General features: G+C 39.4%; 1 protein-coding gene across 3 annotated transcripts in view; it reads right to left on the reverse strand.

Annotated features, from left to right (window-relative positions):
- Window positions 1-14,980, reverse strand: part of TP53BP1 (tumor protein p53 binding protein 1) — a 73,829-nt gene extending 58,849 nt beyond the window's left edge. For 2 of the 3 annotated variants that reach the window (XM_060096720.1, XM_060096718.1), the window contains exons 1-10: window positions 14,863-14,980; window positions 14,102-14,286; window positions 13,742-13,835; window positions 13,426-13,510; window positions 5,872-6,002; window positions 5,107-5,259; window positions 4,599-4,755; window positions 3,071-3,237; window positions 1,615-1,744; window positions 740-834 (exon numbers count right to left, since the gene is read on the reverse strand). In XM_060096720.1, the coding sequence (XP_059952703.1) occupies window positions 740-834; window positions 1,615-1,744; window positions 3,071-3,237; window positions 4,599-4,755; window positions 5,107-5,259; window positions 5,872-6,002; window positions 13,426-13,510; window positions 13,742-13,835; window positions 14,102-14,286; window positions 14,863-14,869 (1,204 nt within the window). In that variant the 5' untranslated portion in view covers window positions 14,870-14,980. The remainder of the gene's footprint in view (window positions 1-739; window positions 835-1,614; window positions 1,745-3,070; window positions 3,238-4,598; window positions 4,756-5,106; window positions 5,260-5,871; window positions 6,003-13,425; window positions 13,511-13,741; window positions 13,836-14,101; window positions 14,287-14,862) is intronic. The other variant, XM_060096719.1, reaches the window with a different exon arrangement.
- Window positions 14,981-15,955: the final 975 nt, after the last annotated feature.

Consider the following 15,955-nt stretch of genomic DNA (forward strand, 5'->3'; position numbering starts at 1 on the left):
AGCAAAAAGAACAGTGCCTGGCATAAAATAAGTGTTCAATAAATATTAGCTATTGTACCATTATTGATATGTCAAAGAATGAAAAGGAAAAAAAATCATGGAATTTATTGGAAAAGGCTTTGTAGAAGTAGGAAAAATTTATAAATATCTTGAATGACTGGATAGGAGACTAGAACAGAGCAAAAGAGGTTTAGATAATGACATATATTAAGCAAAAAGAAAAACTTTCTTGTGAATAAAGTAATATAAAATCACTAGGTCCTCAAAGGAGGAAGGGAATTAAGTCAAAATTTCTACCACCTGCTCCTAACCACTCTTTGGCTAAAACTGCTTTGATAATAGCAGAAATAACCTATAAAGAACAAAAGAAACAATTTTTGGTTCCCTCTGACCAGTAACATGTTACCATGTTGCTGGAGACTATTAGGCCAATAGCAATAAAGGTCTTCATTATACTATTGATAATTCATTTGAGTTCAACTTGAACAATTTTCCCTTAAAGGTCTTTCCAAAAATTAAGTTGTCAATACAGAACTCTCAGAAGAATCAGTGCTAGAAGAGCAAAGAACTGAGGAAAGCACTTAACACTAGGCCACTCCCCTGAAGCTTAGACATGAGTCCTAGCAAATAGTTGAGGTCATAGTGTTCTAACACGTAAAGGAACAGTACACTTCACAAGGCAGAAGAAGTGCTGCCCCTCTTCTAACCTGAGATCAACAGACAGATCAAGAGAGCTCACCTTTTCTCCCTTCTTGCTCTGTGGGACTGCTAGGAACGATAAAGGGGGTAGATCGGAAGGCGTCAGGGGAAGGAGCAACAAGGTCTGAGGAATTCCTTTATACAAAGAGAGAGCCACAGGTTATTTTACCACAACTACAGCTTTCTACTTTTTAACAGCAAAAATATGTAACTCATTCAAGTACTTATTAGCGCTTCTCTCAAACAGCTAACTGACGTTGGTAGAAGAGCCATGAACAATACTTCAATAACGATTTCTCACACCAGACATATCCAAAATTAGAATTAAAAAAAAAAAAAGATTAAGGGAAAAGCCATATGATTACAAGAGAAAGTAAATGACCAGACACAAGGACATCATGACTGAAAAGCAGGATGAGATAGTGCTAAAAAAATTAATTCATCTGCAGATTTGAGACAAATATTTACTCCATTTTTTGCCTATTATGAGAAAGATCATGTACATTCCTATAAAAAAAAAAAAGCAACCTCTTTGCCCTAATATGGATAAAGAAATCCAACTACTGTCAACTCTAGCATAACCTCTTCTGCACCCCTATGCCACTAAATGGGAAGAACTGCTAGCCAAATGGAGCAGCAGGCAGCTTGTTTTGGACATGTAACAGTCTCTAAATAACTGGGCAGTTTCTTTCCTGGTGAAACCTTTGGGCTACAATTTTAAAATCTCCAAATGGGAGAGCAGATCTACCTGCCTTCGATAATTCCACTAAGTTCTTATTCCCCAAAATTCTTAAGCCTAGAGTTTACTTTTCAGTTTCAAAAAGACGTCTGGACTACCAACTTTAGCTCTTTCAACCTTAGCCTGAAACCATCAGGCACATGTTTCCTTGAAAGGGTTATTTTAGGCTTACTTACGTGGAAAGACTCTCCTGAACAAGAGACCTCTGACCAGAGAGCTGCAGGAGGTGCAAAGTGGTGGCAGGTGTGGAAGCCAGAGAACACCCACCTTCTTCCCTTGAAGGAGTACAGCAACTATCAGAAGCTACTGAGAAAAAAAAAAAATTCTAGTTGCATTTACTTCTCATATTGACATTACTGAATTGTCAAAAAAAACAAAACACACTCAGTAGTACAAAAAGCATAATATTCATATATCCACCCATGTTCCAAGAGGGCAGAAACTGTTTTCTAACTGCAGTACAATTAGTGGAATGCCACACTAATGCAAATCTTGAGTGACCATTAAACATCCTCTCCCTAATGAATTATGGGTTTCTTTAATAAAGAATTGACGAAAAGAACTCCTTAGTCCTTTCTGTCATGATAGAAGCTTGGAGAAGAAAAGCCAGGACGCTTAAACCTCTCCTTGGCTGCTCTTCTTTCTTCTCAAGTTTCTATTATAAGACAGCAAGCGAGCCCTTTATTCCAAGGTCTACCTAAGGTGAAGTAAAGATCATGCCATGATGCAGATGGGAGAAGTCCAAACGATGTGCATGACACCTGATGATATGAACGCAGCAATTTTCATGATTAGAACCTGGGCTCCTCAAAAGACAGAAAAAAATACTAAAGCGTAAGTAAAAGGATATATGAGCAGCCATTACTGATTTATACTATGAAGAGGCTCCTGTTGGTCCCTTCTCCTTAGCAACAAATGGAGTATCAGCTGTATTAATTGCAAGAACAAAGAAATTTCTTAAATACAACCTTGTAGCTTTAATGGGAGACCAGAAAAGGTTTCTTGGTGATGCTCTGTATGTCCTGCACACATTCACAGCATAGTACAGGAGTATAACCTTCTCTTCCTCCCTACTTACAACCAAAACATCCTATTTTTCTGATTGTTACTGAAGCTTCCTGGCTCTGTGAGGTTGCGGCATGGGACACTGGTGGGGGTTAATGAAAAGTGACACAAATACCATTCTAGTCTTCTAAAGGTATTATGTTCTTTCTGCTGGACCGTAACTTCCTATTTGTGGCAGAGGAACTAATAAACAGATGAACAAGTGACTGTTACCCAGGTGAACATGAAAATCTTCACTTAATTATCATGATATTGAAGATTTGAAGACTTATGACAACAGAAATAGCTACTCTGTCCATAACATTAAATCTGCCATATTATTAGCTAGTATTCTTCAATATCTCCATTTCCAAAAGAGAAAGAAAATTATGCTAACACACGTTAAATAGCAATTATTTCCCAAAAGCCCTTCTCATTAATCAGCTAGAAACGTACTTTCCTTCCACACCACAAACAAGTCTGCACACCTATAAAGTGCCTTCTGACTTAAAACATTAGCCTCAGAACAGAAATAAAGGTTTAGATCTTCAGAAAAGAAGAGCTACAGCAACTAATTACTCTTTGTACCTGTTTTATTGTTCTGGTCAAACAAGTCTTCCTGAGTTGACAAAACCTCAGGCTCCGGTGACTTCTGAATCTGCATCCCACCTTCCAGAAGTTCTTGAACAGATATTTGTTCTTTTGTTTCCACAGCAGCAAGAGAGCCTTTGGGACTAGCAGGCATGTCCTCTGACCTAGGAAATTCATATCACCAGGAGAAAAAGTTACTATGTTCAAAGGCTTTCATCTTTGAACAAAGAAGCATTTCCTGTTTTGTGTGTTTTCCTTTTTTAATTTCAAAACTTCCAGAAACTATTTATTAAAAGTGAAATAAGCTACACTTTATAATGATGCAAAGCCCTCAGCCCATTTCAAAGTCTGTCTCAGTCTCTCACAAAGCAATACCTCTTTTCCACTCCGCTCACTGCAGTGCTGCATGCTGTCCAAGATTTCTGATAAGTGAGTTAGGGATTTTTGTTTCATACGTTGTTATCTAGAGGTGCATGAAGCAGTGTGATCCAGACCGCAACAATGCTAGAACTAACAATGACCTCCCACATAAAGAGCTTGGATGTAAATCATCCTCTGCACCAGCCACACACGTTATCTTCTGCTGACCTTTCTGATCTGATCTACTCAACCCAAGCCCCAAACCAAGACTCCTTCACACAAATACTACTTACACATGTAAGACACTCACTGCTGACTCCTTTCCAGAGACTTAGGAGGTTCACCTACTCTGCCATTCCCCAGAGTAAACAGGATAGCAAAACTACCTAGAGAGTAATTTCCTAAGGAAAAGCGGAAAAAGTCAGCCCCCGTTAAGCTGAGTGTTTTGCATTAGAAAGACTTCTCTTGATATTCAACTTTGTTCAGTACCCCATTCCCCACTGTTTCTACTGAAGGAAGAAACAAAAGAATACTAAATGTTTACTCATTCCCTCCTCCAAAATGGAAGCATCCCACTTGTCCTCTGCCATATCTAAACTTGAGGTATTGACCAGAGACAATGCTGTTTTGGATACAACAATCACCATAGGCAGAACAAAGGTATACTGCCCAAGTCCCAGCAAGTTAAGAGCCTGAAAGACATGGGAAAAGAATACCTCCCTATTTATCTATGCCATAAGCTACCAGATGCAGGATACCTGAGGACCCCAAGCAATCTGGGTGCTCCTCAAGTATAAAAACAGTAGACTTTCAAATATAATATTCTTGTGACTCTTACAACACTAGAGAATTTAGAAAGACATCCCACAGAGAGATAGTGCCTCTGCAGACAAAGAACAGAGAGGAGGAGTAGCAACCAAAGATTAAGGGATCATCTTTACAGTTAGAGCAGCAATAAATTTGGCTTGTAATAGGCCTAAAGATAAGATGACACAATGAGAATTCATAAACAATAAATGTTTCTACTGGACCATAAATATGCCCAGGGCAAGGGGGGGAAAAAAGAAATCAAGAATTTCTAAAAGTGTTTCCACCTGGCCAAGTGAAATTAGTGTAACCCGATAGCAGAAACCCAAAAATACTTTCTAGAAAGAACTTGGTTTACCTTGCAGGTGGTGAATTTTGCTCTTCTACCACAGGTACATCCTTACTGGGCTGTGCTGCCACAGGGATATCCTTGCTGGGCTGTGCTGCCACGGGGATACCTTCATGCTGTGCTGCCATGGGGATACCTTCATTAGACTGTTCTTCATGCTTAATTGCTTAAAGTTTTAGAAGAAGACAGGAAGGAGATATTTAATTTTTCAAAGTACTAGAAGTAGTCCCAAATGCTTTTTAAAAGGCAAAGATTTTAAAGAAAGAAATACAAACTGAAAATATATACAGGCATCATTCCAGAAAGGAAAATAACCAATTACCCACTTACAAAAAACCTTGGTATGCAAGCCATCAACTGACAAGTACTCGCCAGACAACTCTACAACCTTACTATACTAACTTAGATTATATTAACTTAGAAGCTATAAGATATATCAAGGAAAAAACAACTAGCTCTAGCATGGGAGGAAAATACTTATAAACAAACTCTAAATGCCAGAAAACATGTTACGTACCAATATTAGCATCCACATCAGATAGCCTAGTATAAGTAGAGTTGGTGGTTACTGACTGTAGATTGTCTGCTTCACGTGGCACAGTTTGTTCCTCAACATCCTGGCTCTGGGAGAGTTCTAGAACCCCAAAGCCCAGCTGTGATGAGGCAGGATCTAGGAAGAAAACCCCAAGAAATTAGGTATCATCCCACAACATTTTGTACTATGCAAGGTGCTGCCCTTTAGCAAAAGAAGGTCATATTAAGTCCTTCACATCAAAGCCCTGCCCCCCAAATTTTTTCAAAATAAAATTAAGAATAAAAGCACAAAAACAAAGGGGGAAAACGCATAATGAAGCAAAAAACTGTGTACTATAAAACCTTACAAGCACCTACTAAAGGTAGACTATTTCTACTTTCTAAAGAAATACATAAGCCACCCCCCACCGCGCGCGCACACACACACACACACACACACACACAGAGCACTGTACTTCAGACTGTAATTCCACCCCACAAGGCATGCATCCCCAAAATATTTGAAAAACAAATGAATACAAAAGAAGTAGGAGTCAGTAAGCAGAAAGGGGGCTAAAAAAATGAGCTAAAAATTCCTGAACACCAAATTAGGTGGATTATTTTAGACTACCAGCAAATTTCCTAATGACTATTCTCAATTTAATGATAAGAAATCTATAACCTGATAAAAGGGAGAAATTTAGACATCTGCATGCTCATGTTAAAGGGGTTAGACCAATCTACTATCCTGAAAAAGGCATAAAGCTACCTTCAGCACCAAGGGAGTGTATGGTATCGTCTGAAATATCTCCTTCCTTTTCCTCTTTCTCCTTCTCTTCCACCTCTTCTTCCTTCTCTTCACCCACAGGAGGAGCAGATTCCACTGACATTCCCAAAACACTATACAGCAAAAAGACACAATCATGTGTTCGCAGATAGGCCGGGATATTTTGCTCAAAGAACTCTTTAAATTTTATTGTGACTCCCCACACACCAACCACGTTTTAAGCAAATTTGAAAAAGTAAAAAACCTCACCCCATTATTGCTTCTTTCTACAAAAGGCACCTAAAAGGTTAACAACTCAAAACACTGTAGTACAGAATTAAGTAATACAAATAAGAGACAGAGGAAGAAACAAACATACTTGATTTTTATCTTTCTCTGAAAAAATCTGAGCAGGGATAGAAAAATCTTGCACTCAAGAGAATTACTGACAAGTGACAAGAGAAGATGTGCATTAGATGTGCAGAGAAGGGGCTCAAAAATACATCTATTGGGCTCCCCTGGTGGTGCAGTGGTTGAGAGTCCGCCTGCCGATGCAGGGGACACAGGTTCATGCCCCAGTCCGGGAAGATCCCACAGGCCGCGGAGCAGCTAGGCCCGTGAGCCATGGCCGCTGAGCCTGTGCGTCCGGAGCCTGTGCTCCACAACGGGAGAGGCCACAACAGTGAGAAGCCCACGTACCGCAAAAAAACAAACAAACAAAAAAAACATCTATTTAATAGAACACAGTTCGCAAAAGAATTTTAGCAAAAATTCTTAGAATACATAACACAGAACCACAGTGGCTGAAAAAAATTCAGGTAAGAGGTCTGTGTATTGAAAAGAAGACATCACAGGTCAAAAAATGATAAACAAAAGTAAAAGACACATAACAATTAGGAAAAAATATCTGCAACAATATAACAAAAAAATAGTCTCCATAATATACAAGGAACTCGTAAGAAGAAGCTCAAGATATGAATGGACAAACAACAGAAAAGACAACTCACAAAAAAAAGAAAACAAGTATCTTTAAACATGTAAGAAATCAGAGAAACCATCTGTTGCCAATCAAATTAGAAAAGAAAAACTGTAAATACTGTACATAGTAATAGTAATAGTAATAGTAATAGTAATTCAGTGCTGCCCAAACCTGAGGTGAGATTAGCATTATCACATACTGTTTATGAGAGTATAAACTAATAGAACCTTTCTGCAGAACAACTGGGAAATATGTAACAAGAGCTCTAAAAAATGTTCATACCTAGTAATTTCAACTGTAAAAAATAATTTGCAATATGAAAAGATCCTTATACAAACTTACTTTCGAAGTTCACTGTGACTAACAAACAACCTACTACTGTAAGCCCAACAGTAGGTAAATGATTAACTAATTTCATAATCCATAAAATGGAATTTATGCAGCCGTTAAAAATGTTCAAAACAACCAAATGCAACATGTAAACCATAAATCTGGATTAGATACTGGATAAAATATATATACGTATAAAATATAAAGCCAAAAAATAAAAAAATAAAAATAAAGCCACCTTTGAGACAACTTGGAAAATCTGAATATGCACTTATTACTAGGTGTTACAGAATTGATATTTTCTTAGGTGTGATAAGGGTATTATGATAATATAGGATAATATTTTTCTTAGGGGATGAATGCTAAAGTATTTGAGGGGAACTATGATTTCTGCAACTTTGTTTCAAAACAGTATATTTTATACACACACACAGAAAAAATGCATAGTATCTTTTGAAAAAATGCATAGTATCTTTTCATCTCTACTGTGCGTTTAAACTTTTAAAATAAAAAACTTGGGGCAAATGTTATTTAGAGTTTTAATTGCCAGGGGAAATTAATTGCTCATGTTGTTAAGCAAAAGGGCCAAGAAACACACGAACTTTTACTTCCCATGTCAACTATGTTTACTAAGTGCACAACAACAACAACAAAAAACAAGAGAAAATAAGCCAAAATGTTTACAGCAATTAGCCTCTGGGTGGCAGAATTATAGATGACATTTTTGACTCCTTGTAACATTTCATATAAAGACCATTAAGCATAAGTTTAATAAGCATAAAAGAGAAGAAAACATAAATTTGCAAAGTTGAGGACCATGATCCAAGGAAGAGAAAAAGGACTGAATAAAGACTTTCACAAAAATAAAATAGAATGTTACAACTGGGAGGACCAGATGCCTGACCCCAGGAAACATAGGGAAAGAAAGTCAGGAGCGTGTATGACAAAAAGTAGAAGAGCAATGAAAGACAGCACAAACCACACACCTTGGATCTTCCTCAGTCTCTTTTGGTGGTTTTCTTCAAGTTCCTAATGCTCGTAGGCACAGTGAGTCCTTGGACCTCTTCTTCACCTACACTCACCCCCTTAGTGATCTTATCCAGACTCATGGCTTTGAACATCATCCATATGCTTATGACTCTGCAATTTTAAATCTCCAGCTTAGACCTCCTCCAGACATTCACATTGTCAACCGCCTCCAACTGGCAATTGAAAAGGCAGCTCAACTTTAACAGGTCTATAACTGACCTTCCCCTACAGTCTTCTCATCTCAATTAACAGAAACTCCATTCTTCTAGTTCCCAAACGAAAAACATGGAATCACTGTTACCTCCTTCATCTCTCGCATACCTCACATCCAATCTACCTTTGAATCATATTTTCAAAAACCCAGAATCTCACCACTCCTCATCCACTTCTACTCTGGTCTAGCCACTGTCACATTTTGCCTAAATTATTTCAGTAGTCTCCTAGTAGGTCTTCCTGACTCTGCCCTTGCTCTCCCTTCAGACTAGTCCTTTTAAAATTTAATCTGGGGGCTTCCCCGGTGGCGCAGTGGTTGGGAGTCCGCCTGCCGATGCAGGGGACACGGGTTCGTGCCCCGGTCCGGGAGGATCCCACATGCCGCGGAGCGGCTGTGCCCGTGAGCCATGGCCGCTGAGCCTGTGTGTCCAGAGCCTGTGCTCCACAACGGGAGAGGCCACAACAGTGAGAGGCCCGTGTACCAAAAAAAAAAAAAAAAAATTTAATCTGAAGAGCTTTTTTTTTTTAATTTTTATTTTTCCCAGCTTTATTGAGGTATAATGGACAAATGAAAATTGTATACTCTTCAGTCTATTCTTGATCCAGCGGCCAGAGTGATCCTGTTTAAATCTAAGTCAGATCATGTCATTCCTCTGCTCAAAACCGTTACTTTCCTAAGAGTAACAGCCAAATTCCTCACAATGATCCATAAGGCTTTATATATTCTCGTTCCCTCTTTACTTCCCTGACCTCTTCTCCCACTCCTCTCAAGCACTCCACGCCAGCCACACTAACCTCCTTGTCATTTCTCAATTATTCCAGGCACATGCTTCTCTCAGGGCTTTTGCATTTGCTGTTCTCTATGCATGGATTACATTTATCCCAAATAATAGCAGAGATCACTTACTTAAGATTTTTAGTCAAATGTCACATCACTAAAGCATCCCCTAAGTCACCCTACCTAAACTTGCAATTCCTTTGATGTTTCCCATCCCCTTTTCTGCTTTATTTTTCTCTTCAGCCCTATCAGAGTCTAAGATACTATATATTTTTACTTATCTATCATGTATTGCTATATCCCATACCAGAACTTAAGCTCCATTAAGGTCTAGGGTTTCTTATCTCTCCTGATCACTTTGTATCCCCAAAACTCAACAGTGTTTGGCATATAGGAAATACTCAATAAATATTTAATTAGAATGATTAGGTGAATCAGAAGAGGCTTGAAATTAATCCAATTATAGACAAAAAATAGTACTGATATTAAACTTTTCTCCACTATCCAAAACTGATGGAAAAAGAAAACAAAGGTTTAAATATATTATTTAGAAATACAGAAGTAGCCAATAAAAGAAATAAAACAATTATCAAAAATTAGAAGAATATTGTTGTGAGTTAAAACCTCATCTTTCATTATGGAACTCAAGTGTCTTAATTTGATAAAACAAGAAATGGTAATACAACAGTGTTACTTAGTTTTACAACAGTATTAAGAGCTAGGAAGATAACCCCAAAGAAATAAAAGCACAAACACTTAAAAAGCGTTACCTCTGTGAAAGGGGACCAATGGTGGGAATGGACTCTTTGCTTTTCATAATAAGTTCTTTTTAAAATAAATTATGTATTTATATCACTCTTAAAAATATTTCACAGATTTCATCAAAATTAAAAACATGCTCTAGGGAAAAAAACCTCTTAAGAGGATGAAAAGCTACAGAGTAGGAGAAAATATTTGCAAACCACATATGCTACAAAGGACTAATATATAGAATATATAAAGAAGTCTCAAAACAAAATTTAAAAAATCCAGTTAGAAAATAGGCAAAAGACATGAACAGACATTTCCTTCAAGAGGATGTACAGATGGCAGAGAAGCACATGAAAAGATGTTCAACATCATTAGCCATTAGGGAAATGCAAATTAAAACCTCAATGAGATATCATCACACACTTATCAGAATGGCTAAAATAAAAAACAGTGACAACACCAAATGCTGGTGAGAATGGAGAGAAATTGGATGTCTCATACACTGCTAGTGGGACTGTAAAACGATACAGCCATTCTAGAAAACAGTTCAGCAGTTTCTTAAAAAAACTGAACAGGCAACTACCACATGACCCAGCAATTGCCCACCTGGCCATTTATCCTAGAGATATGAAGACTTACAAAAACCTGTATGCAAATGTTCATAGCAGCTTTATTTACATTAGCCAAAAACTAGAATCAACCCAGATTTCCTTCAATAGGCAAATGGTTAAACAAACTGTGGTACATCCATACCATGGAACACTACTCAGCAATAAGAAGGAACAAACCACTGATACATGCAACAACTCATATGGATCTCCTGGGACTTATGCTAATTGAAAAAAGCCAATCCCGAAGATTATATACTGTATGATCCTATTTATATAACATTTTAAACGACAAAACTTTACCAATGGAGGATGGTCTTTTTTTTTTTTCGTCCCACTTCACGGCTTCCTGGATCTTAGTTCCCCACCCAGGGATTGAACCCACACCCTCAGCAGTGAAAGCACAGAGTCCTACCCACTGGACCACCAGGGAATTACCCAGAGGATGGTCTTAATTAGTGGTTGCCAGAGGTTCATGTACAGGAGAGGGAGGTGGGTGTGGTTATAAAAGGGCAACACTGGAGCTCCTGTTCGGCATTTTGACCTCAGTGGTGGATAAACCTACACAGGTGCTTAAGCTGTATAAAAATTAATACACACATGAGTACAAGTAAAACTAGGGAAATGTGAATAAGTTCATTGGATTTTATCAATGTTGATATTCTGGTTGTGAAAGGATACTATAGTTTTGCAAAGTGGTACCATTGGGGGAAACTGGGAAAAGTGCACAAAGAATCTCTTTGTATTATTTTTTACAAATGCATGTGAATCTACAATCATCTCAATTTTCTTAAATGTTTAACGGGGAAATAAAAATATCCTCAGCATCATATTTTAGGACACTTCATGTTTAGGACCACAGGCTTACATCACAATAGGACATTAGATAAGAGAGGAAGATCTTTTGGAATTTTATGATATATACAAGTTCACAAGCAGCCTTTTTCAAAATATCTGCATTAGTGAATAAAGACAACATAAAGAGATCAGTATACATGTGTTTTGAAGAGCTTTCATTCTTTTGGAATCAACCCCACATTCTCTGCGGTTTTTGTGGCCTTTACACATGCTGCTCCCTGTGTCTGGAAAGCTCCTCCTCCCACATGCCACACTTCTCCCCAGCCCTTCAACTATGCCTAACAAATTTGTATTTATAGTTTAGATCATCCTTCTCACAGAGGTTTTCCCTTATCCCCCATGTTAGGTTATATATTATTTTTTCCCTCTTTACAATGATCACAGTTCTCACTGAATAGCTATTTATGTAATTATTTACCATCTGCTTCCCCTATTAAATTGTAAGCTCCAGAATGGCAAACATGCTTTAAAACACCTACCACAGTGCCTGCACGTTTACTGAATGTAAGCATTCAAGTATTTGTTTTTAAGGAAAGAGCAACACCTTGATGCAAAAAGGGAAAAGAAGTAGCAGGACACTTCTCAAACAGTACCCATTCATTTATAACAAGGGGTACACACGCATTCTGTCCCCACTGGTTCAAACTCAGATGCTGAGCCACAAAAACACAGATAAGCCTGGCACATGTTCCTAAAGAGGTATCACAAAAACTTAAATGCCTACAAAAGGCAAAGAAAGGTAACATAAATGAGTTAAGTGGCTGGGTTTAAGAACAAAAGCACAAGCCCTAGGATAAATGAAAACATAATACCTGGCCTCCGTATCCAAATACAGCAGTGAGCTACAGGCACTGTGACGGACCAGAGCACTCATGCCCTGTCTAAGCAGAGGCTGGCTGCTCACAGCTCCCGCCAACTGCTGCCAGTAATATAACAGTTGCATTACTTCCGGCCTAGTAATCCCAGAAGCTGGAAATCTAAGTTCTATGTGAAATTTCCCTATTTTTAAATTCTATCAACTAATTCAAATATATTTTACAACTATGTGTGGGCCAACTAGAACCCACCTGAGGGCCAAAATAAGTCCACCAATTTGGGGATTGTTCTAAAGCATCCAACTGACGATTTGAGAGAAAAAATTTAAGTGCAAACACAGAGTATTAAATAGAACACAAACACACACACACACACAAAAGCACTCATTTTTGAGATAAAACCCTAGTCTTTGACCTCAAACTAACATCCTCCTCTCTGACTACCTCCCTTTTCTATTCCACCACCCCAAGACTCCTACGTTCTCCTTTGATCTTAGGAGAATTGGGGTACTGAATAGTAAAAAAGGAAGAGAGGCACTTGAGTCAGAAGGACTCAAAGCCCAGCTCTATCACTTACTAGCAATGCATTCTAGAGCAAGGTTTTTAACTTCTTTGCCTATCACTTCCCCGCCTAAGTAAGGGAAGAAATATAATGTGTTCATAGTACAACTGCTTTAAGGATGAAATTAAATGGCAGTATATATCAAACATCCCATCTAGTGCCTAACATAGAGGATAAACTCAATAAATGGACAATGTAAAGATATACAGGAGACAAAGTAAAAACTGAATACCGTTTAGGGTATGAATTAAACATTCTGGGTCTAAAACTGGAGAGGTTCTTTGGTTGGTAGGTAGAAACCATGCTTAACTGTTTTGATAATATACCTAAATATTTTTTGATTATTTTTTCTAGTAATAAGTCATATCCAAGCTAAGAATAAGGAATGCTTGTTTCACATGCACAAGGTATATCACAATTTGAATAATGTAGGTGCAAAAAAAATGTTCCCACCTCACAAAAGAGATTCCAGCTATCAGTACCAACAGAATGCTAGTTAATACAATTCTCAAATCCCACTCCCTAATTCACAAAAATAAGATTAATCCTTTTATCCTTGGAATGAGACAACAGGTACAGATAAAAAAACTGATCCACTAATACATTTAAATAAATTCCTTCAAACACTAGTATACCTGCTTGTCCTATTTGGCTGAGGTAACTGTTCAATGACCTGACTGACAGAACCACATGTGTCCAAATGAGAAGAATCCATAGACTCTGAAAAAAATAAGTGGATATTAGCAGAAAAGGCATTTACCACCAAACTGTAATACAAATTCAAGAATGCAGACTATACCAATCTAATCAGCTACATTAGAAAACCAACCTTTTGAGTACCTACTGTGCACCAGATACTGTGTCAGACTTCCTCACATACATTCACCACAACCACATAATGTTTATATCCACCCAGCTCCAACAAGAGCACCCTTGCAAAAGGGACCTCACCTGCAGCTTTGTTTTCTTTCAGATGTTCATTGAAGCCACTATTACTGTCTCCTTGTTCTTCTCCAGCTGTTTGTTCACTATTGGACACAACATCCTAGAAAATATACGTATATACATATACATCCCAGAAAATATACATACAAAATATACATACATAATGTATACATACATAATATACATACATAACATGAAATATACATTTCATAATATACTATATATGAAGTAATCCAAAATGATTTTATTTTCCAGCCACTTTTTATGCAAAAGATAGTGATCTCCTAAGTACTTACTTTGCAGCTTGGTCTAGATTAGGGGAAAAAAAAAATCTACTCAATCATTTCCAAGCAACCTATCACTCACCAACACAGGGTTCTCTTTGTGCGTCTGTAGATTAGGAAGGTGTCGAGATAGCATACTGAAGCGAGAACCAGAATCATCGTCTAGAACCTGGCTTTCAGGCTGAGAATCTTCAATGATCAGGCAAGGAGTGTCTTGCTGAGAGAAATCTGACTCCAACTGACTTCCAGTGGGGTCCATCTGCTCCCCTGGAATGGAATAACAAAAGATCAGTTCTGTGTAACCTACTAGCCTTCCTCATGCAGTCTGAGCTTAAATAATGAGGCGGAAGTACAAGACCTGGAAAGGGGGACCAGTGTAGGACTCTTCCAATTAGAACATTAGAATCGCTGCAATCACTTTCCTATCATACCTTCCAAGGCCCGATTTCCTCGTTATTTACAATCAGCCTGCCTATCCTTCTCTCCCCCTTCTATCACCTTCCCGTAGACACCCTTTCCCCTCCTTCCTAACCTCTTCTCTCCCCGCCCCTTTTTCCATCCCCCACAACTCTCCCTACGTCCTTCTGGCGCCTCTACCACCCCCCAAAAGGCTTCTTTGTAATCTCTGCTCGTCTTAACCCCCACAGGCCTTCACGCTTCCTCACGACCACCCAGCCTTCCAAGCTAGGGCTACCCCACCCCCTCCTCAGGGCCCTCCATGGACCCTTTCCCTGTCACCGCCGCCATGCTTGCCACCCCGCCCCCTCCGGTCTGCCATCCCCTTCAGACCCGAAACCCAAGCCTTCAGAGCCTACTACTCCCCCACTTTTCTCCAAACAGTACCAGGCATCCCGGCGGGAGGTCCCTCGCGCTCCAGCTAGAGATCTCCGCACGCTCCCGAGGTCCCTCCAGCTCGATCCCCAGGTCGACGCTGTAGCCACCGCCGCCACGGGCCGCGAACTCCCCCTTTCCCGTCGCGTCACGCGGTATCGGCTCGCCCATTCGCTGCCGCTGCCCGCCACTCAAGAAAGCCTGTGGATGATTGGTGGCTGGGCGGAGTGCCCCGCCCCACGTAAGAAAAAGGAGCACGGCGGCGTGTTTCCATGGCAGCCTGGACTTCGCAGGCCGTCCCTCTAATGCAGCCGGAGAATGACAGTATCCTTGAACCGAAGGGACCTTGAGAGGGCGTGAAATATATTCCCCTGCCTCCAGGACGGTTGTTTGTACCACTAGTCAGACATAAGAGAAAAGACCAATTTTCTATCGTTCATGCACCATAAGGCCCCTTCTCTCACCCTCTTCCGTGGAAAAGGAGAGGGTTTCCCGGCTTTCTAATAAAAGGGCAAAGAAGATCCAGGATGGCTAGAATTTCAAAGCTGGTGAAACTGAAGAGAGAGGAGGACTCTTTGGGGTTTACCGGGTCAATCAGGATCCCTTTTGTAGGCCTCTACGCGAATTCAAGGGCCTCACATTACGTCTCTGCCCGTTCTTAAAAAAAAAAAAAAATTTTTTTTTCCATTTACATTGTCTGAGGGCCCCGGTAAGCCATATTTTTCCCCATTGCCCTTTCCAGTCTGAAACGTCGTAGTTCAAGCTTCACATTTGCTTATCCTTGACCAATCTTTTGTGGAATTGCAGCCTACAGAGACCATAGACCCAGACATGTTTTGCACGTCCGGTTGAGACAATTGAGCACAGTAACTGTCAGACTCGGTGGTGAAGAGAACAGCTGCCGCCCATTTAACTAGATGACCTCAAAGGTCCCTCAAAGCCTTGAGAGTCTATTATCCTAATTATGGTGCGGGGGTCTTATAGAGGGTGTGGCAGTTGTGACTTGTATTAATGAAGGAGGCCCCATGAGGAATATGGTTTTGTTTTTTGGTGTTTTTTTTTTTTTGCGGGGGGTGTTGATTTTTGTTTTTAAGTGGTGGTTGGA

Source organism: Mesoplodon densirostris, chromosome 4 (genome assembly GCF_025265405.1).
Source record: "Mesoplodon densirostris isolate mMesDen1 chromosome 4, mMesDen1 primary haplotype, whole genome shotgun sequence".
NCBI classification, from domain to species: Eukaryota; Metazoa; Chordata; class Mammalia; order Artiodactyla; family Ziphiidae; genus Mesoplodon; species Mesoplodon densirostris.